At 30.2% G+C, this 26,286-nt stretch overlaps 1 protein-coding gene across 3 annotated transcripts; it reads right to left on the reverse strand.

Moving 5' to 3' along the window:
* Nucleotides 1-716: 716 nt before the first annotated feature.
* CycT (Cyclin T) lies at nt 717-25,461 on the reverse strand. Of its 3 annotated transcripts, none has more exons than XM_075374923.1 (3): nt 25,383-25,461; nt 9,174-12,527; nt 717-2,282 (listed from the first exon to the last, which is right to left on the reverse strand). In XM_075374923.1, the coding sequence occupies exon 2, from the start codon at nt 12,471-12,473 to the stop codon at nt 9,207-9,209; it is 3,267 nt and encodes a 1,088-aa protein (XP_075231038.1). In that variant the 5' UTR covers nt 12,474-12,527; nt 25,383-25,461; the 3' UTR covers nt 717-2,282; nt 9,174-9,206. The 3 variants fall into 3 exon arrangements, with proteins under 3 accessions (XP_075231038.1, XP_075231039.1, XP_075231040.1); XM_075374924.1 differs by having other exon boundaries at nt 25,287-25,455; XM_075374925.1 differs by lacking the exon at nt 25,383-25,461 and adding an exon at nt 24,816-25,270.
* Nucleotides 25,462-26,286: the final 825 nt, after the last annotated feature.

A 26,286-nucleotide genomic window follows, 5' to 3' on the forward strand; every position in this document is an offset into this window, starting at 1 on the left:
CGTTAACAATAAATATGAAAATTTACTATATTCTAATACACAATGATTACAAATAATGCAAGCAATCGACACATTCATCGCTATTGAAAGCTAATAATTACACTTACAACATGCTGCTGTTCCCACCATATCATTAATACAATGATGAATTATTGTTTAATTTTTTATAATTATATAAATTTTTAAGTGTTTTTTATATACCTTTTTTATAAATAAATAAAAAAATTTAACAAAGAGTTTTTCATTAATTTGTTCAACCCCAAAAATTTCATATTCTAACAAAAAAAAAAAAAAACTGTATCATCATATTGTCAGGGAAATAGGGTAATATTTATATAATATTACCAGGAAGAACATAAATGAACACAGATAACAGAATAAAGCAGCAAAAACTTCTCTATTGTCAAAAAAAAAAGATGCTACAATACTTGTTTTAATATAAAAACCTTATTTTTGAATAGTTATAAGATATAATTGATAGGGGGGGGGGGAGATGAAATAATCACATAAAAGCTTAAAATCATATATTAATATTTTAGTGATTTTCAATTTATTTGAAGAAATCTTATAGAAACAATGGCAAATTAAATATAAGAAATATTAACATTTTTCAGTATTTTCCCAGTAATGGAATTTCAACAATGTTCTATACATTGTTATTAGATTATATAATAAAATATGCGTATAAAAATATACAAGAAAATAGTTTTAGCAGACAAAAGTATTTAAGTAAAGTTTTTTAATTGCACTCAACGCTCAGTAAAAATGGCATTTTTTTTTTTTCATTTTTACTCTTTGTTTTAACAGTACCAATATTGTTCATGCATAATTTCAATAAAAATCAGATAGAAAACAGAAGCATTTTCATTAATAATACGCTGCAAGTCTTAGGCATCATTTAATAAAGACAAGAGATTATCGACAGTTTTAATGGAATTTTTCTTCCCTTCACAATCCTTTTAAAGTCCATATAAAAATCCTATAAAAAATTATAAAGTTCATATTTACGATAGCAATGAAATACATAGTTCAGTAAAAATAAAAAATTGCGTTTACTACAAATCTAAATAATAAATTTCAATAAAATACCATACTGAAATCATTATCAAGAATTTTTTAACAAATTCTATTCTAAGTTTATTTTTATTTTTTAACGATCATAAATCTCTATGATTACAGAAATAATGTACTACCTGGTTAGTAGATAAGTAGCGGGATCTATTCTATCTATAATTTACCATACTTCCAAACAAATTTTCTTCAAATAAGTAGTTACTTGAGATGTTAATAGAAAAAAGCACGGTTTAATTTGACATAAAACTTAATTTTTCCCATAAGATATCAAACTTCAAAAAACAAAAACTGTTTTTTTGTGATGCATACTATAGAATAACTTATAAAGCCTTTAAATTCTTCCATTATACATAATGAAAGAATCGATATAAAATATAGAAAAAAAGAACAGGTCTGAACAATGTAGATATAAGACAAGACAGGAGCAGAGTGAATGTGTTCAATTACTTAAAAATACAAAAAAAAACAAATAAGTATCTTTAAAAAACTGATGATACAGTAAGTAAATAACTAAAATAACTATATTATAAACAACCTTAATTATTTTTAAATTATTAGGTTTTTATTTAAAAAAAAAAAAAAAATGAAACAAATCGCACTCATCAATTGACTGAACACAAACAATAAGTGCATGAGTGTATATGCTCGTTATGAATGCGTACATGATTATGTATATTTCATACGATCTCTTTATACATATAGTATATATGATATCAGAAATATTATTGAAGATATTAAAATTATACATTACAAACATTAGTATATTACAACAGAAATGAATAGACATTCATCGAGTACAAAGAACTGATAATATTTGTTTAGTGACCACACAGTATTACAGTTTTTTTCCTGTTTTCTTTTCTGTTTTGATTTATAATATATATATATATAATATATATATAATATTATAATAATTATAATATCAGTTAGTATTACGAGTCTGTTTTTTTTTTATTTAAAGAGGTACACTGTACAATTCACTATTATCACACCACAGAAAGAGGCAGGCAAAAAAAAAATTAATAAATAAAAGTAATATTATTGTAAGATTCAGTTGTTTTCTGAATGTATTAACAGACTTTATTATTCGGAGACTTTTAACACTCTGCGAATTCAATGATGTATATATTTTACTAACAGTATTTTTATATTCAAATAAAAAATAGAACTGCAAGCATTTTTTCCACCCAATTTGCTTCAATTTAATCCTGAAAAAAAATTAATAGTCTGTTAATAACAAGTTAAATATAACATATCTATAACAAAGATTTACTAAACCATTCTATAGTAAAACCTGAACGACTCATCACGTTTCGAATAGCAAATTCAGTAATCCAGTGATTAGTATGTTTGGGATGAGGCAACTGCAAGTTAATTTTTTCTTTTTTTTTTCTAACAACAATTTTTCTTCTGGTTATTTTTTTCCACAAATTTTTCTAGTCTTGGAGGAAGTTTTACAACCAAGCCCACAATTTAACACACAAAGTAACTAAAGGCTGCCAGAGTCACAGGATGAAAACATACACTATACGTCATGCGTCACTGTACATTTATTAAACATGTTCGTACTTAATACTTTTTATGCCTAATTTAAGTTTAAGGTTTGTCTAAAAAAACATTTATGTGTGGAAAAATGCTACATAATTTCTCTTGGATTAGATCCAGAACCTTCTGGACTAAAAGGAAAACTGCTAATTCTCCAGAATGGAGATAGCAGATTATTTATTAATATATAGTATTCCATGAAACAAGGTCTATGAGTTTAATCGGCTGAAATTTTGCAATTTTGCATTTTGAATTGAAAACAATCACAAAACATATAGCTTAAAACATAAATTTTTTTACTATAAACAAGAAAAATATGCGATCATTCAAAACAGCAGTTTTTCAGTAGTTCTCAGAAAATAATTTTTGCACCAAAAGAATTATTCAATATATAAAGTTATAAACATATATAAACTAAAATTTTCCCAAATAATAAATAAGGGATAATTATGATTACTGAAACACAAAAATCAATAGCAATTTCGTATGTGATAAATAGGATCCTTCAAAAACTCTTCGGGATACAAGGAATTTCTGCACAAGTTCTTGTCAGCATTTACACAATAAAAGTACACATATTCCTTCAAATAACCCCACAAAAAAAGTCACAATCAGTTGAATTTGACAATGTCAGTGGCTATGTTGTTCATTACATCTATCAACCGGTCAGTTTATTGTTTAACACTTTCACAATGTTTGCATAATAAGCCAAAGCACTGTCATGTTGAAAAGTCAATTCATCTCTTGAAACAGTATGGTGTTAGATATGATGATTAATCACACTTAAATATCTTTTTGCCATCATGGTATTGTAAGACATAATGTAAAGTGCAATCAGCGATAACAGTAATCCAAACTTTAATTCTTTTAAAGCGTTTTTTGCTCCATTACATGAATTTTTGTAACTTTATGATAATGCGAGTTATGATTGACTTATTTTTATAGTAAAATGAAGATACTATCTAAAGCTGACCAAAGATCAGGTAAGGTAAGATACACGTACAGGTTCCTTCAGAAGCCTTACAAAGCCTGTTTTAAGATGGTCCCTATCAAGCAAAAGTAAATATTGTTGAAACACATATTTAGGCTTATCAAAGCAAAATAATTGATCGGTAATGTGATATCTCAATCTGAAGTAAATAATAAAATCCTTTCCTAAAGGAATGCAGGTAGAATGAGTGCCTGCTGATTGAGGAACCTTGAGATAACACGGTAGTGCTGTTTGGTGCCATGATGGTTCCTCTACAGAAGATTCCTCCTCTGCCAGATCATGGTTTTTTGTCACCACCAATAATTTTTCATCTCTTCTTCCTCGTTCTAGGAAAAATGCTATACGGTCCATGCTAAGCATTCCAGGATTTATAAAATGTGAATAGTGTGATTTGGTGAAGCAGCTATTTTTGGACTGACCCAGGAACTTAACTTTATTATTACATTCATTTTTAAAGTTTAATTTTTAATGATTTTTTAAAAATACACATTTAAAATTAGGCTATTTTTTGTGATAAACTGTTTCAGTAAATTTCGCTAAAAAAGAACTTTAATAAAAATGAAAAAAATGCAAATGTTTCTTGCATAAAAATGAAAATCATGGTAACTAAACATAATCCAGATAAGAAATAAAACTAACTAAAGCAATTATTAAAAATTATTGACTTGTAACTAAGATTGCTGAAATTTTTCACAAAAACTGGCCTAAATTATTTTGAAAAGTAAACAAAAAACAATATTTAATACCTTGGTTTGCATAAAAATGCTAAGAAACACATTTCAATTTAACAAAGGATATATGTATGCCCACAACTTAAAGGAAAACTAAAATCACTGTGACTAAAAGTAATACAGATAAGAAAACTAGAATGGAATACCTTATTTCAAACAGAAAACAAAACTTTATTAAGATTTACTTGAAAAATATTTTGTCATTATTATTTATTCTAGCGTATTTGCAGAATGCCATCAAAGTATGGTGCAAAGCCATGATTAATGACAGAGCATTTAGTAGCTCCAAGCTGGAATTCTGATGCTCTATAGCCATCAGGAAACAAATATTTAAAAGTTACACCGATATTGTCACATGAACTTAAGTATAACTTATTTTGTACAACATTGAGAACCCACATAATCTCTACTGTAGAAAAATTGTCTTTGTAATAAAAAGAAGTAATTGTCATTTTGCATAAATGAAATCGAGGACTCAAATGTATCATTTGCTGCTGAAATTCTATTACTCTGATCAGAAGAACCAGGCAAAGAACACCCAGATGTATCACAAACACCGTTCTTACAACACAACTGTTGATCAAAGTATCAACCACTGGGAGATAAAAACGTTTTGAATGAAGGCTGAGAATTCCTTATCTTAATTATTTCATTATTCTGCTTTCTTTTATTGCGCAAAGTCACTGCCTTTCGACCCATATTTCCCAGTCCAAAATGTATTTTACACAAATCACAAAAAGCATGATACATATCATACCTCTTCTCAACCGACTGAATTCTGGATGTGTTTATATCTAACCGCTGGCCATTAAACAGTTTTTTAGATGCCATTTAAAAGCAATTAATTATTTTAAAAAATCCACGGTGGTTTGAGAGAAATTCTAAGAAAACAGTTAACAACCCTTAAATTTTTCAGCGGTAATTTTTTGTTAAAATTTCGCAAACGAAAAAATTAACAGCAATTTGGAATATTCCTCCTTTAATATAAAAGAATAATTGGGGAATGTAAGTAAAAGCAGGACATGTTAACGGCTGCTTGAAGCATGTAGTTACAATATGCTGTGGTGATGGGGTCACCACTTCCCGACACCAGAAAATTATATAAAACATATTTTTGCATTACTTAAAAAATACTTTATTAATAACTAACATAATCTTAATTCGGTCACAAAAATGAAATTCTCTGAAATATTTTGCAATTTTTCCTGACTAACTTTATATTTCCTGATTTTTCCTGTCTGTGGAAACCATTTAAGTGTATAAATGCATAATATGTTTACACACTCCCAGCACATGTTTTATTGTTTAATATTACACTAGTGGTTATTTTTTTTCAAGCTGAGATGATCGCAAACAAATCGAACATTTACCAGGAGATATGAAAAATTGTCGGTATCAGATTTTTGTAATGAAAATTACAAAATGGTTTCATTGTCTGGTTACATTATAACCAGACATTATAATGGTACTGTCAGGGTGGTTTACATATTTTATTAGAAATTATGACTTGGATAGCTTATTTTACAGACAAAACATGGTAGCATATTGATGGTGGAACCATCTGTCTTGACTGTAAATGGTCATGACAGCAATATTTTCAGTACCGATCCGGACGATCAGAAAATTTTGGGTCGGTGTGCCATGTTTTGTAGGAAAATTATCGATTCCATTTTATCTGAATCAAAGACATCTGAAATTTATTAAGAGAATATCACAAATTTTATATTATTACTGCAGCCTGAACCATGCTGTCAGATGTTAGTATGGTCAAGACGAATGGAATGATAAAGTAATGTGCTACTAATTCAATGATACCAGGGTCAAACAATTTTTTGAGAACCACTAATTTCTCATGGTCTTTGGTCCCTTTGATCTTCACATCTTTCATTTATGAAAATTTTTTAATAAAAATAAATTTATTTAACTAACCCCCAGACTCTTGATGAATTCCAAATAAACATTAAAAACTGAGTTTCCTCATTTCTAAAGCAACACATAAGTAGATTTCAACCAGTATAAAAAATTGTTCAGCATGCATTGAGGTTCAGGGCAGGCAAATATAACATTTGATAATACCCTGAAATTTCTTAAATTTATATTTAAACCACAATTATAAAACCGCAGACAATGCAAAAATTAGTCTCTAGATAACATTAATAAGTAGGACAGTGGGTGTTTTTAATGAAAAAAGTTTAATTAAATAAAAAATTAGTCCTGTTAAACTGATCGATTACATAACTAATGTATCACATCCTGACCCTGTAGGGGAAGACAGCCACCTTGTGACAAAACCGGTCACCACACCACCCCCTCCTCTGTTCCTAGCTCTAATGGACTTTACCAGAGGTCGTCTTTTAGACTCTCTAAACTTGTTAACACAACACAGTCATCAGTTTGGCTTCTGTTAGGATGCCACTGATGCAAATTTCTTGGCAGACATTTCCATCAATATATTTACACAACCTAATTTAGCCTTCATATGGCCTCTTCTAACCATGACTGCCTACCATAACTTACAACCCTCAACTATCAAATTAACAGATTTGCAGAAGCACGATCCCAGTGCCTTCCTCTACCACCGAAGGTTTCATACAAAAACTCTTCCTATATTTAACTTCAATTACACTACCGGGTGTGTAAATATGAAACTGGAATTTTTGTATAGAAAATACATGTTTATTGTATGAAAATGATAAAAAAAATTTTATTCAAAATATTGTCCATCGCTAGCTATATATTTTTCCCATCTCTCTGACAATTTATAAATGCGACGCCAAAAAAAACTGTTGTACTTTTGAGGCAAACCAGTCATCGAGCCATTTTCGTACATTTTTATAAGTGAAGCACTGCTCAGCAAGTGCGTGTCCCATCGATGCAAATAAATAGTAGTTGGACAGAGCCAAGTCTGTTGAATAAGCCGCATGCAAAAGTACTTCCTAACTGAACGCCTCAATCGTTTCCCTGACCATTTTTGCTGGGTGTAATGGTGCATTATCATGAAGCAAAATCACTTTGTGTTGCCTTTTTTGATATTCTGGTCATTTTTCCCCGCAATGCTTGATTCAAATCAATCATTTCTCGTCAGCAACATTCAGCATTAACAGTTTCGCCAGGTTTCAGCAGCTCATAATAGATAACACTCTTCTGATCCCAGAGCATTGTCTTCTTTTCATAGCAATTTGGCCTTGAAATCGATGTCTATGGTTCACCTGGAGTTACCCATGATCTTTTATGCTTGGGATTCTCAAAATATATCCACTTTTCATCACCTGTCACAATTCAATAGAGAAATGACTTTCTTCTGTACCTGGGGGCAGCATTTCGCAAGTGGTTTTTAGATTTTCTTGCTGTCTTTCATTAAGTTCATGTGGAACCCATTTTCCCATCTTCTGGATCTTTCCCATGGCTTTCAAAGAAATGGAGACGGCTTCTCATGTTACATTTAATTGATCTGCGAGTTGTTGTTGCATTTGAGTCATCCTCATCCAACAATACTTGAAATTCGCTGACTTCAAACTTTTTCGATGGTCTTCCACATTCTTCGTTTCTCATGTCAAAATCCACCACTTTTGAATTTTTTTTTTTTAAACCACTCAAAGTACTGTGATTTATCAAGAGCATGCTCAACATAAGCTTTGACAGGCATTCAATGTGATTCTGCAGTAGTTTTCTTTAAATGGTAACAGAAAATCAATGCTGTCTGCAAATCGTAGATACAAAACTCGATATGTTCAACGCTAATTAAAACTATGCTGTTGTATGAAACTTGCATTGTTGTGAGTTGAAAATCTATGTCAGCTGTCAATGAAAGAAAATGGTGCCAATGATGCAGTTTGATGGTAACTACATTGACAGCTAGGGTCATCTATGGGCAAATTCCAGTTCCATATTTACACACCTGGTATTGCAGTCAGATCATTTTGCTTGATTGACTTAAAACACCAAAAATATTATCCTCATACCAACAAAACAAGCGATTCTGAAATTTAACAACGCCTAATGAAAACATACCCTCTCTCTCTACTCTGGTCTGCTTTCAGGAATGAGGTTAACGCTTACACCCATCTATACCGCAGCTCCATCATAGTGTTTTCCATACATCCATCAACAGTGAATATCTTCGCTAACTGGGGTTAATGCCAAAATCCCTACCTTGGTGAACTAAGCACCCAGGTAGGCCCATAGCCATCCAGGTTGCTATTCTATCTATACAACTAAAACAGCATCAGAACCCCTCAACCATCCTTCGCAGAACTACGATTCTAAGGAAGCCGGAAGCCAGCAACTATGTTCCATTCCCTTTCAGTTTTTCAATTAACTTGCAGATCAAAACTACAATTGATTCTCATAAGCTCTCTGGCTACTTTGGTACATTCAGCTTCGTACCCGGGGCAAACACATAAGAAGACATGGCACACATCATCAGTGGCCTTACACGCTGAACACAATCCTGAATTAATCAAACCAAATCTGGCCAACCTATCTCTAAAAGCATCATGTCCTGAAAGAAACTGTATAATATATCTATCGGGGGAAATCCCAACTAATTGCATACTTCTCACATCAGGGAATATTCTATCCATGTAACAGCCATCAGGCAATTCCATTCACCTGACCTTCCATAAATGGAAACCCCGGTCATCTATTTCTTTTATATGCTCAGAGGTAAGTTAGCCTACCTTCTTAGCATTATGACACATCATAGCGCTCAGTCGCAAGGATATCTATGGGCTTAACAACAGAGATAAAAATGTATTACAATAAACACAAATGTCAAATTAAATGGCTATGAACACTAATATAATAAATATTAAAATGAAATATACGCTTACCCGATTAAAGAAAGGCTGAACCAGCAGCAGCAACTAACGAGTTGAATCATGATGTCTTGCAGTAGTAGTACTAGTAGTAGTAGTAGAAGATACCTTAACTATAGTTCTATGATGAGTTGATCCTCCGCTACTATGCGCATTTATCACATCTTGATTATTTTTACCTATACCCTGCAACAATTCTTTACTAAACTTTACTTTAAGACCCGGCATAGCTTGGACTAATCTCTCTTTAGGAATTTTAATTTTCAAACTCGATCTTTCGACCGGACTAGAATTAGAAGCAGGGGAATTGACGGATCTTGAAACAGAACCACCAGCCGGTTCTATTTGAATTGAAACTGTATCGGTGCTTTTAACAGAGTCTCTATGTTTGTCTTTACTTTTATGTTTCTCTTTATGTTTATGTCTCTCTCTATCTTTGTGCTCTTTGTGTTCTTTGTGTTTCTTTTTCTTTTTGTGTTCTCTACCTTCTTTATGTTTTTTATCGTTAATATTACCAGGTATTTCGATATTCGCACCCAATTCTACAGTTTCAATTGAATGATTTGCAGTCGAAGATGAAGGCTTATTTACTAATTCTTGTTCGACAGCATTACTATTAACATCAGAACCTTCTAAATCCCAAGTATCACTATTTGATGAATTAGCAACAACCGCCTGTGAAGGATTACTTTTATCGAAGTGTAATTTTAAAGACGCATGAGTTCTATTAGGATCTTCATATCGAGCAATTTCTTCCTGTTGTAATTTTTTAATCAACGGAACCATCACTTCATTCTCAGAACCAGAGCTGCTTACTCTTTTACGTTTTAATTTATTTGAATTTCCAACATGCGTTGGATTCGAAGACTGTTGCATACCATGATGCACGACAGGATTGTTACCAGCACCATGCTGCTGTGAAGGAGGCGGATCTTTTTCAGGAGAGAATATTGATGGAGCTTTAACACTTCTTGTTGCTGTTACCGCACCGGGCAATACACTCGAAGAATTCTTGTTAGATATATGAGGCTGTATTTGCAGTTGTTTTGAAGAGGCAACTCTTCCATGTTCAAAATTAGATGATACCACATTGTTGTTGTTGTTGTTATTGTTGTATGACATAGCCTGTGGCTCCTTTTTAATATTGACATTATCGATAAGGTTACGACTTTCATTTAATTTTTGTGGCTGCTGAGAATGACTGTTCTGTTCGAACACAGGTGATTTCTTAATAAAATCCAGACTGCTGCTATTATTATCATATCTATGGTGATTCTGTTCCACACTGTGCTGTTGCGGTTGTAGATATTCTTGTTTCTCCTGTTTAACCATTATCTGATTGTTGGAACCGCTTACACCACCATTATTGGTATAACTATTGTTGCTATTACTATTGTAATTTATACTATCGTAATTGCGATGATGCGTATGATGATGCTGATGATGATTTTGTTCCATTGATGAAGAAGATATCGGTTCTTGTTTAACATTAACATTAAATAGATTACTATTATTAATATTACTACTACTACTACTACTACTACAACTACTCATATTACTATTACTTGCATTCAATAATAAGTTATCGTTAATGTATCTATTATGATTTGATTCAATGTTTAATCGATTTGATAAAACAGACATCGGTTCTTGTTTAAAAGTAGCTCCTGAAACGTTAACATTATGATTCGGTTCTTGTTTAGTAACAGGTCCTAATACGTTCGTCGTCACGGATCCGCTGTTATTATCGTAACGATGATTTTGTTCTGTCATCTCTTGTTTAATAATAACATTATTGTAACCGCTGTTACTCATATTTAGGTCTTGATGCCTATTCGAGGATCCAGATGGCGGCAGAGGAGGTGGTGGAGGCTGTAAGGGTGGCGGTGGAGGCGGTGGTGGTGGGGTTGCAGGCGGTGGTGGTGGAAGAGGTGGTGGTGGTGGTTGTACAGGCACTTCATACTGTTTCTTTTGAGAATGAGGAACTGATGATGGTATCGGAGGAGGCGGGTGATGTAGGTTTGGAATGAATGACGGCTGCACCATTTGCTGCTGTTTCATATCCGAACTCATACCATGACCGCCTATTTGCTGCTTATAATGCTGCTGATCAGTCTTTACTTGTCGATTGTGATCAGAAATCCGAATCGGAGGAGGAAACATACAATCTGGAGGACGGTTAATATTCTTCTTAGGAGGAACAGATGAAGCGTTAGGTTGCATATGCCCGTGACTCTTCTGATTCCTATGACTATGACCGTGACTGTGGCTGTGCTGATGCCCGTGCAGATTAGAAGGATTTAAATTTTTATAATTATGTTGTGTTCTTGGCGGTACTGTTATCGGATCTTGCAATTTTTGTTTCGATTCATCAACCGCAACCGCAGGATGAACATGTGCACGTTGATTCATGCCGGATGTAGAAGGCTGCATCGAACTATTACTACTACTACTAGTATTACTAATGCTGCCGTCTTGCTTTTGCTTTTTATCGGGCTCCAAACTATTTGTGTAATTAGAAAGTAATGAAGGGTTCTGATTAGCGGACATGGCCATAATTTTTCTTTTTAATCTGGATGGGCACTTATCAAATATAACTAAAAATTCTGCGGTCAGCTGTTCCAAAGCTTCCTGAGTCACGGTTTGATCGACGTACCAAAACCACGGTCTACCTTCACTGCTTTCTGGTATCTGCCAGTTAGACCACTTAATCGCTAGATGTATACAAAAACAAGCGACTAAAGTAGGCTTATACTGTAAACACATTGTGGTTAAATGTAGACTATTTGATGCCATAAAATAAGATGTCTGAGCTAAATCTTTACTGGCTTTCACTAGACGACAGCACTGTACTACATGCGTATGCGGATGATCTATGGCGACATCAAATCCCAAAGTCTGCAACAAAACATTCTCATTAACCACTAAATCTTGAGCCAACTCCAAATACTGCTCAGATTTGGTATCGAGATGCGACTGTTCCCTATGCAAACACATATAGGCGACTTTTATAACATGCTCTAATTTTCTGGGTTGTTCTTCCACTTTAGCCGCTAGAAACAGAGCTGCAGAAGATATTGCCGTGCGATGAAACTGCGTGAATGAATGGAACATATAGAACCGATGCATATACACGATAGCAGTATTTATACACAGCTGCGTTACTTGTAAACGTTGGCCCATATCCTGTATGAAGTTTGCAGCTTGTTGCCGGCAGGAAAGTTCCCTGTCTGCACTGTAACCACATCTGATACTGGGCGTGTTGTTAAGCTGTTCTCTCGTGAAGTACCACCGGTCTTCCATTGCTCGCCGCATCGCTCGCAGGCTGCCGATGCACTGTTTCAATCACGCTCATTAGCACAATCTGTCCTGTAACAGATTGTTACAGAAGAATATTAGACTACAAATAAAATAAATAAATTTATCGATAAATAAAAATAAATATTAAAACAGCTTTGAAATGCTACAACAAACTTGAATAAATTTTTCTCCCTTTACTAAAGCTCACGTTAAAAATACATTCATTTATATACAACAATGTTTCTATTCAATACTAACACCTGACAATAATGATAACTAACAATCATATAAACTTATCTAAGCATTCAAGACTGCAATTTCAAGGAAATTTTAACATAAACTTACAGCACACTGGTGCTAAGTAGAAATCAATCACAATATTATATGCCAACAATTCCATTCAACAATAAATAGTAATTTTGTAAAAGTTATTAAAATGAAAAGCATTCATTTTTTTTATATAACTAATTCAACAAATAAGCTTTAGGCTTGTGGAAGAGAATGTGGAATGAAAATTTTGTACTGCATGAAAAACACTATCTCTGAGTAGGATTCATACCTTGGACCTTCTAGACAAAAGATTGACATGCTACCATACCAGCACAAAGTCAACAGAACGGTAGCTATTTGAACCTATTACAAGGTGTATTCAGCACAAGTTGTAAGACTAATAAAAATATAAGTGAAATATTTTTTCAAAGTTGACAGCACTGCTTCGACTAACATCTGTATAAAATACAGTTTACCAGGACTCAGTAAAACCAGCATTATACTTGAAGTACATGTTTAGAATGGATATCGATTTTATATCCTACAAAAAGAAATCTTTGATCATTTAATTACATTACATGCTATATTAACAAATAAAAAAAAAATTGTAATTTAAAAACATTTAAAAATTTTTTTTCAAATACTCAAATTATGTAATATGAAATAATGTGAAAATAAAGCACGTTTTCATTCACTTTCCTTTATAAATAAAAAACAAAACTTTTCTAATTTCACTGAACCTATTTAGTTTCAATTTATTTAGTTTTATTGTCAACAAAAGCATAAAAAACCTTGATCATTGCTATTTAATAACAGTACATTTTGCTCAAAAACAATGTCAAAGAGAATAAAGCATAATTAGAATATAAGTTTCTTTTATCTAAGTACTGCTACAATTCTTCTAACTTGTAAATTAACACATGCGCTTTTGCCATGGCCATGGCTTCTTTAGATGTTTTTATTAAAATAAAGTTAATAAACATTAAAGAATTAAAAAAGAGAGAAGTTATTTATTCTCTTAGTCACTTCATTAAAACTGAATTATTATTATCAATATGTAATATATGAGGTCTGTAAATAAAGTAATGAGACTAGTTTTTTTTGGCAGCAAAAGTAGCTATACTGTAAAGTTACTAGTAAACATATGGTTATATGAACAGCTGACTTATATTAGGTACTTGATACGGTATGACCAGTGATTAACTCTAAGAATGGTTACAGAACTGAACTTGAACCGTACCGCAGTCCATCAACAAACAAATTGAACAGGAAAAAGGTTTGTGCAAAATTTATCCCAATAAACCTCACTGTTGAACAGAAAAACAACAGGGTGGAAGTGTGCCACAATTTTTTGGGCAAATTGAAACTGATTTTCTAAAAAATGTTATTACTGGTGAGGAATCTTGGATATGAGTACGACCCAGAGCAAGGAGTGGCACACTTTAAACTCACCACGTCCCAAAAAAGCAAAAATGAGCAAATCAAAACCATGCTATTTGTTTGTTCAATAGTAATGGCACGGTCCATAAAGAGTTTTTGCCTACAGGACACTGTAAATCAATACCTTTACTGAGAAAGGCTGCAGAAAAGAGTTGCCTGCATGAGATCAACCATCAAAGACAAGTGGATGCTGCATCATGACAATGCACCTTGTCACACTGCACATCAATTAATGTTTTTTGGCAAAGAAAAACATTCCTGTAGTACCTCAACCACTTATTCTCCTGACTTGTATCTCTGTGATTTTTCCTGTTCCCGACTTTAAAAAATCATCTCAAAGGACACCATTTTGGAATAGTATAAAACATTAAAAAAATATAACCAACCATCTGAAGGATATTCTGGTTTCCGAGTTCCAACACTGCCATGAAAAGTGGGGCAATCTTTTGTAGCGTTGCATGGCTTCCCAAGGGAACTATTTCGAAGGTGATAGAGTCCATGTATATTTGGATTGTAAATAAAAAGTTTTTCTGAACCAGTCTCATTACTTTATTTACAGACCTCATATATATACAGTGGTACAATTTAAAATCAATCCAAAACTTAAAATTTTCCATAATTTTTCTGACCACTCATCCTTATGAAAAATCAACTGCTTGTTTATAACATCTTCATTATTACTATTTTTATTTTTCCAATGCTATTGCTTTATATTTATCATATTTTATTTTTAGTATTTTTGTATTATCAATTTCATCAAATATCGTACTTATAGATAAAATAATCTTATATTTTAATTATAATACTAATAGCTACTAGGATACTTATACACAATAAAATATTTATTAATAAAGAATAAAACGTTTATGCAGTTGGATCTTCATCATAAAGAGAAAAATAAATGAGAATAAAATGCCTTACATTTGCCGACACAACTTTTAACATAATAATGTTGTGATAATTTATAACGAACTGCACTTTCTGACCTACATGAACAAATGAACGCAATCTTTCCGTTTATGGCACAAAACTTTCAGAACAGGTCTACCCACCTAAGTTACTGAACAGGATAATAGGCATTTGATTACTCATAAATTTAATCAAGAATACTAAGAAAAGAGACTTGGATAAAGTCACAAATTACAGAAGATAATGAAGTCTTGTTTGCCAACAGCACAATCACATATTGCTTTCATCTCACAGACCTTCAAATGAGAATTTTTTCCTATCCATCTCACACCAACCACTCCCAATTTTTATTTCAAAATTATAAAGAATATCTGATGGCAAAAAACAACAGAAAAGTTCAAGATACACTGACAATGTCCACTTCTCATCTTTAAGGTTTTAACTTTAAAAGAAAATTAAGTTAAAACTCTTAACTTCAGCATTTACAAGAACTATCATGCAACTTATTAGTTTCAATTTATTTTCAATAAAAGGAAAATAAAAATGAAAAGATAAAAAAATAAGGAAAAAATTTATTTTCTTAATAAATGTGTTGTATTATCATAAAAATACAATTTTTTCATAACAGTCTTTTGTTTACAATTGTAATGTGCACTACTAAATAGTAACATATTCCATCTTCATAGGAATAAATACCTATATAGAACTGTACATGTGCTAGATTTAGCATAAAGAAAGATAATTAAAAATCTACTATCTCCACTAACAATTGTTAACAAAACAACTATCGGTATCTTTATTGGTACACACAAAAAAGGTTACAGTATTGCATACAATTTCATTAAAAACATCTAATAGCAACTGAGTAAATTTAAAAAAAAAAAAAAAAATAATGTTATCAGATCATTAGAAGAATGCCAATTCTCAAGCAAAATGATCCATAAAATGAATTACTTAACATATAAATGATGAAATCACATTTTTAAAACTCCAATTTCATTTCCTAAGATGCACACATAACAAACTAAACAGGCACAATACATGAATGTAGTACATCAATGTTATAAATTAAAACACCACTTAACCAATAACAAACATCCTTCAATAATTCATTCAGCTAATTTAAGGTGTAAAAATCTTTTTTTCCGAATAAGAACTAAAATCTTACAAACTGTATAACTACAGAAATTTAGTTGATATTTATCAATAGTTTACAGCAGTTGACTAACAGATGACATGCCTATTCTTATACATAGCCTATTACTACCAGACGTGTAATATTTAATAAACCCTATTGTTACACCAAAATTTCCCAAAATGACCAAGTGGCAAGCACTCCCAACATCCGAGATATGAAAAGCATCATTTTTAATTTTGGAAGAACATACGGTATACTTCTACAAGCCATTTCAACACAGAACATGATTAAGTGCACCCAATGACATTTTAGCCTGCTAGAAGGTTGAATGATTCAGTTGATAGTTCCATGCGGAGAGCAACTGATTATTATCAGAGCCCAGACAGGTTGTGGTCAGAGCCTACAAATAGTTTCACACACAGCCTAAGCAGTCATCCATCTTACACAAAACAGAACAGCTCTTACTGAAAGCTATAATGATCTGACCCAGTTTGGATGACTAACCTGTAATGCAGAAGACAGAGTCTAACCTGATGGTGGTGTAAAACAAAGACCTTCATACAATGTAAGATATTGTAGGCAAAAGTCACATCATGAGTTAGAAATTGCAACCTTTCTGTCACCAAATACACATTATACTAATACGGTTTATAAATAGAACGTATTTGTTTTATATTTTCTCAATTTTCTTGTTATATTGTATTTCTAAAATCAGATTTTTTTATTGTTTTGTGTAATTAAAAAAAAAAAAAATTATAGACAATGCACATGTATTGTATTATTTGCAGTGCCTGACAACATGCAGCAGTCTGTTAACAAAACAGAAGAAAAATAAGTTTCCACAATCACAAACTGTAAAGTAATAATATATAAATTTTGTTTTATGATAGATAACTAACTAGTGTTGGGATATATTCAAGTTCAGACCAGATTAAACAAAAAAATAAACCATAAGAACATTATTCTACGATTCTTACCATTCACTCAAAAATAACAAAATGGGCTGGCATAATTGGGAACAATAATAAAGAAAAGACAGGCATATTCTCTGAAAAATTAGTACCACTACTAACTGGTACTAGTACTTCTAGAACCAGTTCTCTCAAGTAATGATACAAAAGCCATTAAAAGGGATTGTTTTTAAAATATTTTCTCCAGGAATAAAACAAAACATGTTCAAGATAATATAAATAGATATGAATTGATACAGTAAGAGAATTAAATCCCACAGAAAGTTGCAGGTTCTTGTATACAAATCCTGGTTGTGTAACCCAACAACATATATTTCAACGCTACATTACTACATACTACATACTAGATTGTATTTGATGTTTTTTTTATCATCTCTAGACATTTTATGTCTTTAAAACTCCATTAGAGTAAACAGTTTTTTAAATTTTTAAATATTTTATCTTTGGTTTTTTTTAATACTATTCTTTCATATATTTCTTAAGGGAATTACAAAATCTAACACACTCATAAAGTAAATATTTTACCATTTTCTAAGGAACAAGATAGAGCTTTTTTTTTGCTTTTTTAATAAGTCATTCTTTCAGCAGTCAGTGATAATAGATTTATTTTTGTCAAACCAATGGTTTTTATTAAATTTTTTTTATCAAAGTTACAATCATTTTTAAAAAAAGTATTAATTAAAAATTAGAAAAAAATAACATTTTAAAGATTCCACAAGTGCAAAAGGAGCAAGTAGATAATTTAGGAATAAAAAAAATTTTGTATTTTGCCTTTTGTTTTTGAAAAAAGTACATAAGGCTACATTCAACAATATGCTACACTCAAGAAATAGAATTTAAAAAAACTGTAATTTAAATTACATTACAAAATATACAACTTTAACTTTGTTAGCAGTTATTAATGTCCTGCACATAATAACGATGACTGTTCATTCACGATGAATCTTAATTCTGCAGATTTTCTTTTTTAAATATCTCTTCTGTCTAATTTTTACATACTTCCGTGATGCACTTTTCAGCTCGATATATTTGTATTTTCTTAAAATCTTAACATTTTACAACACCTCCATCATAAAAGCAGCTCATCCTCAAACACCTAAAAACGAAGGATATCTATAGCAACTACTTCTTCAGGTTATCTTCATCACATCAGGTTATTCAAAAATTCATTTTATTTTTACCTAAAACATATTTCAAGGTGGTATTTGTCAGATCTTTAAATGCAGATTTGACAGTGTAAATTATAACTTAGGAAAAATTAAAATATTTGCTTAATATTCTCAGTTTTTCATAACAGCATTCTTCTGGGCTACAATCACCTTGTGGGTCAAAGTGATAAACTGATGTTTTCATTAGATCATCTCAGATGAACATAGTCTGTCTACAAAGCCTGTTTCATATCATTCAACCCCCTTTTTAACTCTTATTATAAACCTATAATTTATTATTATTATTATTATTACTACAAGTGTACATCTGATTTTTACTGGATAAATCTTTTCCATCCTCTATAGTAATTAATTCAAAATTTTAAATTTCTTTGTCAGAACCTCCTCCACTATTGGATATGGCTAATATATTAATTTCTAATAGTTAAAACCAAGGTAAACAATTTATTTTTCTTCATATTTGGAAGGCATCTTCAAACACTATAAACAATACACAAATAAGAGGGAAGTTCAAGTTTTCATTAAAAAGCAAAAAAATCTTTTATTCATTTTTCATCATATGATGGTCCCCTTAACGCATATAATTAAATCATATCGAATAATACGAGTAATTTTTGTAGCTTTTATCAGAGTTTGTAACAGAGTGCCCTACATATATCAGCTACTAGAATAGATGGATTTTTATTATCAAAATTGGGTCTGACCCACTTATTTTGACTATTGGTTTTATTATGGCTTACCAAAGACTAAATAATTATAGCAATTAACACTATAATAATAATAATTATTATTATTATTATTATTACTACTACTACTACTACTACGACACAGGCTAATTTTAATAATTAATTAAAATGTGTTATTTTTCTGACCTTTATACCTTAAAGTATGAATGTAGAAGGTTTACAACAAAAGAATTGCCTCTCCCATATTATCAGTCTTTAAATGACAGACTGCTAATCAGGATCGATTAAGAAAGCCAACATAATGTAGTTAGCCATCAAAGGGGAAACAACACCCACCAATTTTTAACTTCAATGATCTAGTTCAGCTGTTGCTATTTCATCTTAATTTTATTTAGGGATGCCACTTCCTAAGATTTAAGAGGTGTTGTGAAATCATCAAGTTGTAAGAATTTTGTTTATCATCCTTCCCAGAAACCAAAATTTTTTCTTCCTCGACATCAATACTTTTGAAATCTTCAATTAAAATTAATTCTTATTTGTAATCAAGTCATCATCAGAGTAAAAAGAGATAATATGCGGTAATCTAAACCCAAAATCACCTTTTGATTACTTCAGTAATCTACACAAACCATTATTTTTACGATGGATTCTAATTTCATTGGTTTACTCAATTCTACTTTACATCCACATATATTTAAGGATATTACTGCGTGAGATGTTCCAAATATTTGTACAACCATCAGATTGTAAAAGATGCAGCTTGACACTTCACTTGTCATAAGCCATTTACATACTGACACCACACACTACTTACTATAATGCAAGGAAAACTGAATTTAGCATTTGATTACTTCAGTGAATTACAGAAAATTATCACTTAAATACAAATTTACCAGCAAACATATATAAGTTTACGTTCACTACTCCCAGAGATGTTTCATATTTTACTGCATCTCTTCTAATAAGTAAGATGTTTGCTTGTATTTGATAAATAAATTATTAGATCTATCCAAATTGCAATGTAACAGAACAATTGAAAAATTTCCTATTTACATTAACACCAATTTTAAATATGCTGAAAAGGATTATAAATCTACTCTGAATTAAAAGCAAATCATAGAAAAAAATAGTATACTCTAAGGGGCTTCAAATGAGTTTCTTTAAATTATATCACACTGTAATAAATGTTATTCAATACTTTTATATACTACAAAAAAAAACACTCCCCAGTCTTACTATGGGTGAAAAGTCATGCGATATAGGATCTTCTTTGGTTTCAAGCAAAGCAGTCAACGTATTTTAATTGACTACACGATTCACAGACTTAATACAAGTACAATGCTTTGAGCTGAACCAATCCCCTCTATGCAAGTTGCCACAACCACTGTTTGAATTCCCATTTCTGTATATATAAGTAAGACATTCCACTTTCAATAATTATGTTTCAATTTACATCACTCAATTACAATTATCTTAGGCTTATGGCATGATTATCTTAAAAAAATAATTATAATTATATGAAAAGGAGAATTAAAATCTACCTGATAGAAATATTATAATTTTAACAGATATTGTGGTGAAAGTTTAGAATTTTATTTCTGACCGTGTCTTACACAAGATTGTATGAAGACTGAGGTAAATATTAGGCAATGTGAATGTAACCACACTTTTTAATAATAAAGTATAATTTTTTTCAATAGCATTAAGGAATTTATGTAAAAAGGTTGTTAACAAAAGTTCTGAAGAAAATTTCATAAATTTATCATTAACAAATATATTAAAAGTAAAATTAACAAAAGTATTATAAATTAATAAAGAAATATAAATAATACAAATACTATCTAAGACTACAAAAAATGTACAGAGTGTACACCATAAAACGTAAATCAATACAAATAACGTCCGAGAAACAATTTGATATTAGACTTATAATTCCACACGATATGATATGGTAACTAATAAATTATACTTACAATAAAAATATATACATACCAGATGTGATATCAGTCACTACTTTGATTAAAAATGAGCTAATATACTGGACAATTTTGTTTCATCTTATGTAACAGTTAATAAAAAAAATTATAAATTCTAATATTTTACAATGATTATAATATAGTGCGATTTGAAAAAATATACAATTTTTTTTATATCAATTGCTAAACATTAGATAATGGCTAATAGCTACATTAGTTCGTTATTTTTAAAAATAAATAAACTTTGTGCTGCAAACAATTATTATTATGAACAAAAAGCAATACTTAAAAGTCATCAAAACTTTTATCCAAATAATCCATAAATTCAAACAAATCAAGATCCAGATAAATAGTGTTTTACTGTATTAACAGTACACACATATATCTAAAACATAGCAAACCGAGATATTAATGCAAAAAGTCTCCCTAAAACTAAGCAATGCTTGAAAAATATTTTTTAAAAATCGCATCTAAATCACATCAAAATTTCAATCACATTATGGCTGAAAACAAGATGAACGATGTATGAAAACAGTATGAATCTTTGTCTTATAATATGTACAAACAAGAATACAATGAACCATTATGTGACAATTCACTTACGGGACAGCACCAAGATGACATGAGGAATCAATGGATTCATATTTACTGAATACAAGCAACTTACATTTCACAGACATGAACTTTGGATTGAATAAAGCACAAAACACACTGCAAATTATCAGAGTGTTCCTTTAAAAATTATTAGCAATTTACATTCAAATTATATGAAAACTGTTCAAGAAGATCATTTCAGAAATAATTATGCAGCTCTTTTCCAACTGAATTAACAATGGAATTGTTACCGAACGCATCAATCTTAAATCTGTTAGGAAACCTCTGTAGTATGTTGTCGAACTGATTAATTTACGAGTATAGAACCGACTTTTGCAATTACCTTATTTATCAAACCAGGATATATATACAAAATTATTAAATACAAGATACAAAATTTACACGCCTAGTGCAAGAAAAACAGAACTCAATATAAACATACAAACCTACTAAATTTGGCAAAAATTACATGCAAACAAACATGACACAGATCAGATTTACTGTTTGCTTATATTCAATTAAATAATTATTTTTACATTATTCATGATAAAATTATCACATCTAATAAGACAGGCACCACTAAAAATAGTATCATAAAATACTACCATGATGAGGAATCAGTATAATTATCTCTAAACCCATCTTTAGAGAAACAATTTCCATATAATTAAAAAACATCTTTAATTATTAATATTTTAAAAGAGTCATATTGTTTCATCATACTGTTCAAGAATTTTCCAACTACAAAAAAATTTACATAAACAAATATATATATATATATATATGTATGTGTGTATATGTATATATGTGTATGTGTGTGTGTGTGCACGCGCGTTTAACATCATACCGCACCAAAACATATTTTTATTCTGCCTACAATAGAATTAAACAATGATTTTTTTAAAAGAAAGCATAAAATCGCAATCATTAATCTCATTTTTTTACAATACAATGGACTAATAACAATCACAACAGGCTTGGTTATAAAAAGTGTTTTTTCTTTTCTTTTTCTTTATTGAGATTGCCTTAAAACATATGAGTTTGTCATTTTTTAAAAAGTGATCAGTATTAACAACCATTACAGCTGATAGAACGCAATTTACTGAAGATTATACAATACAGGCGAATCCTAAACAAAATACCACAGGCATTATATTCAATACTTACAGAAAGGAAATGAAAAATGTATTAATATATTATAACTTTTAAAGAAGTTTTACAGAATTATGATTTTATAATCACTCATGTTAAAAAAATAACTAATATTTTATAAAAAAATAACCAAAGAGGTATGTATAAAAACAACTTTATTAAATATAACTTTAATAATTTTAAGGAATTAATCGTAACACGTTGAAACATAGATTCTTTCACATGTTTACATGATGGTGACAAATGAAAGAAAAACCACTTAAATTGACCTATCAAGGGCCAGTACAAAATAATTTGTTTGGGCGCCTACTTACACAGTCGCTTGTCTTTTGTCTTATACCAATTGAACTTATATCTATCTATTACTTTTTACTTCCTCTTATTTGTAAGTTAAACATTATGAAAAACATGTTTTATAACACCCATATTACATAATCTTTTCCATAATATACAATACAGAAACAGAAAAAAAATATAACCAACCAAACCTTATAAAAGTGCAACATATAAAAGTGTTTATTTATATTTAAAATATTTTCTTTCTTTTAAATTAAATAAAATGTTCATTCCTAAAATTTCCAGAGATTTTATGTAATTTTGTTTCATTACTAATTTTTATCTTGGGAATACAACCAATAGATTGGTAGATCAACTACGTAATGTCAAAAATAAATTAATTACATTGCTTTCACAGTAATTTGATTGTGATTCTACATGTAATCAACTAAAAAATTAGCAAAACATAGCTTCATTATTTTATTGCAATAATAAAAATAAATTGTCTGTGCTTAGTACAAATAAATTCAATAATTACTTGATTTTCGTATATAATCTTTATTTGTGCTAATTTAAACCAATAACAATATTACTACTGATTCATATGTAGTTTGCTAAGTTTTATTTTATTTTATTCATTTATGATACATAAGGTAGGGTATAAGGATCAGTTCAAATCTAATCCTGAATCTTTTATTGCCTATTGAAACCAAACTAAAATTAGCATAGATTAAAATAGTCATTGCAAACTTCAATATAATAATCTAAAAAATTTCCAAACATACGCTAACTTAACAGCAGATGTTTTGTTTCAGCATATAGTTCAACAATGAACTATACTGACCATGTAAACTTAGCAATACATACATGTAAAAAACAGTTTTATGATGAAAATACATAAATCAGCAAAGTTACACATGAAAAATAATATGTAACTTAAAATAGTAATGAAGATTTCTTTATAAAATAATAAACTTAGTAAATGGAACAAAAATATAATGTAAATAGTATTTGTTGGGAAAACAACTAAAATTACCATCTGGGGAAATTTTCAGTGGCATAAAATTTACTCAATTATAAAACTTTACAGTTTTTTCATTCAAAATAATTGATGAGTACAACTATACTACAGTAGATATTACAACAGTAAAGAATACACTTTTTTTTCAAGAACTCACTATGACAATATTAAGGAAAGAAAGCATTCATAAAGCCAAAATACATTAAACTTAGGAAAAAAAGGGTTGTTCAGCACCATTTTTAAGGTAACAAGGATAAAAAAATAAAGTTACCTATTTAGGACTTTAGAAGTAATGAACAAATGAATTAAGGAAATCTTCAACATTAATATTCCACTGAATAATTTTTTTTTTTAATAACAGAAAACATTTTTATAATTATGAAATATGAAGACATATGTACAAGCGGAACATATTAAAAGTTTAAAAAAAGTCCAAATAAGTAACATATACCACCAAAAACAAGATATCTACTGTCAATGACAAAGTGTTACACAATCAAAATTGCAATAAAACTAAGTAAATCTCTAGCAACTAATATTTATATTAGAAATATTGAACAGGAGGTAAATTCTAAGCATAATAAAACAGTTGATATTTCGAAGCAAACAAATTAAAATGTAATAATCTATGTACCTTTGCCCTTTAACCTCACATAACCTAAAACTGACCCACAAATGAAAACATCTCGTACGAGAAATGCTTCTATTTTAAGTTTACATGTATTTACCTTTACTAGAATTACCATTATACACACCGTAAATGATTACTTTTGATAGTATTCCTCTTTTATGAATCATTATAATTTAAACAATATTTTACGAATGGCACCTACTCGTGTCGTCCATATCGCCAAATCGCTTATATAAAATAACAAACTCGACAATTACATGTCGATAAATAAAATTGCACATTAAAATTAAAAATAACGTAAACAAAATTAGTTAGTCTTCAAGGTACTAACTGAGAAGAATGTTGTTTCCTAAAGATTAAATTAGAATAGGCTAACGACACGAGCCAGACACACTTCATTTTTAAACTTCTTCCAATTCTTGCCTACAATTTCACTCAGATAATCTGCATAAAACATTTTATAAACATAAAACATAACCAAAAAATTCACTTCTTACATTATTATACTAATTTTCGAAAGAAAATAACAATAAATACAATAAATTAAAACTTAGGTAACTAGTCTTATCAATAGAGATCCATGCATTCTAAATACCAGTAATTTCTATACTATTTAACTTTTTTTCCACAAAATAATAACATTTAGTATTTACTATCACATTGTAATAATATAAAGATAGTAATACTTTACGTTTAGAAGGGCGTTAATACTATTTTAGTCAAAATTTTCCGTATATGTTAGGTTATATTTACAATACATGAAATAAGCGTAAACCCCAAAATCATTACTGCCAACACTAAGAAGTCCTTGTTACAAAAAGTGTTTAATCTTTCGAAATTCCTTCGAAAAGATTTTTTATTCGAAGAAATATCACACTTACATGTAGTTATTTCATAGTAATTATTTTAGAAAGAATATTTATTATAAAATAAATCATTTTAATCGAACAGATTATGATTTCTGTTTGAAACTATTTAATACCAAAAACTGTATCGGTAATTTAAATAAAATATCCGACATTTACCAGACAAAAACTTTATTAAATACGTAAAATTTCTTTCGTAAGAGGTTAAACGCGTAGAATAGTATTTTGACGAGTAAAAGTTATTTGGGAAATTTTGCAACGAAAGTGGAACTGTTGCAACCCTGAATTGCAGAGAAAGCCTTGAGTGAATTCTTGGAAATCGCAAATTGCTGACATGGGAAACCCCAATCAAACGTAGTTAAGATTAGATTCATTCAAGCAAGCTGTTATGTGAATACTAATTTTTACAGAATGGCTCAGCGAGCAATCAGCCTGGAATCCAATTTTGTTATTTCCTGCATTCTTATTAAAAAAATGTTTCTCGATGAAGAATTAAACATGAGACATAATATTTTACAGTTATACCAGCAGGTAAACCGGGATTAATTTTTCAAAACAACAAAATAATCATTTTTAAACGATTAAGTCTACCAATTTAATACCGCATTAGTTAAAGTAATTTTGTTATTATACAAATTATTGCAAGATAAAATATAACTTCCGTAGTTAATATAACCAGGTTAGTACATATAACGGCCAAAATGTTACCCTGCTGGGAGTTACTTTTTT

Source organism: Lycorma delicatula, chromosome 9 (assembly GCF_047948215.1).
Source record: "Lycorma delicatula isolate Av1 chromosome 9, ASM4794821v1, whole genome shotgun sequence".
In the NCBI taxonomy this organism is placed as follows: domain Eukaryota; kingdom Metazoa; phylum Arthropoda; class Insecta; order Hemiptera; family Fulgoridae; genus Lycorma; species Lycorma delicatula.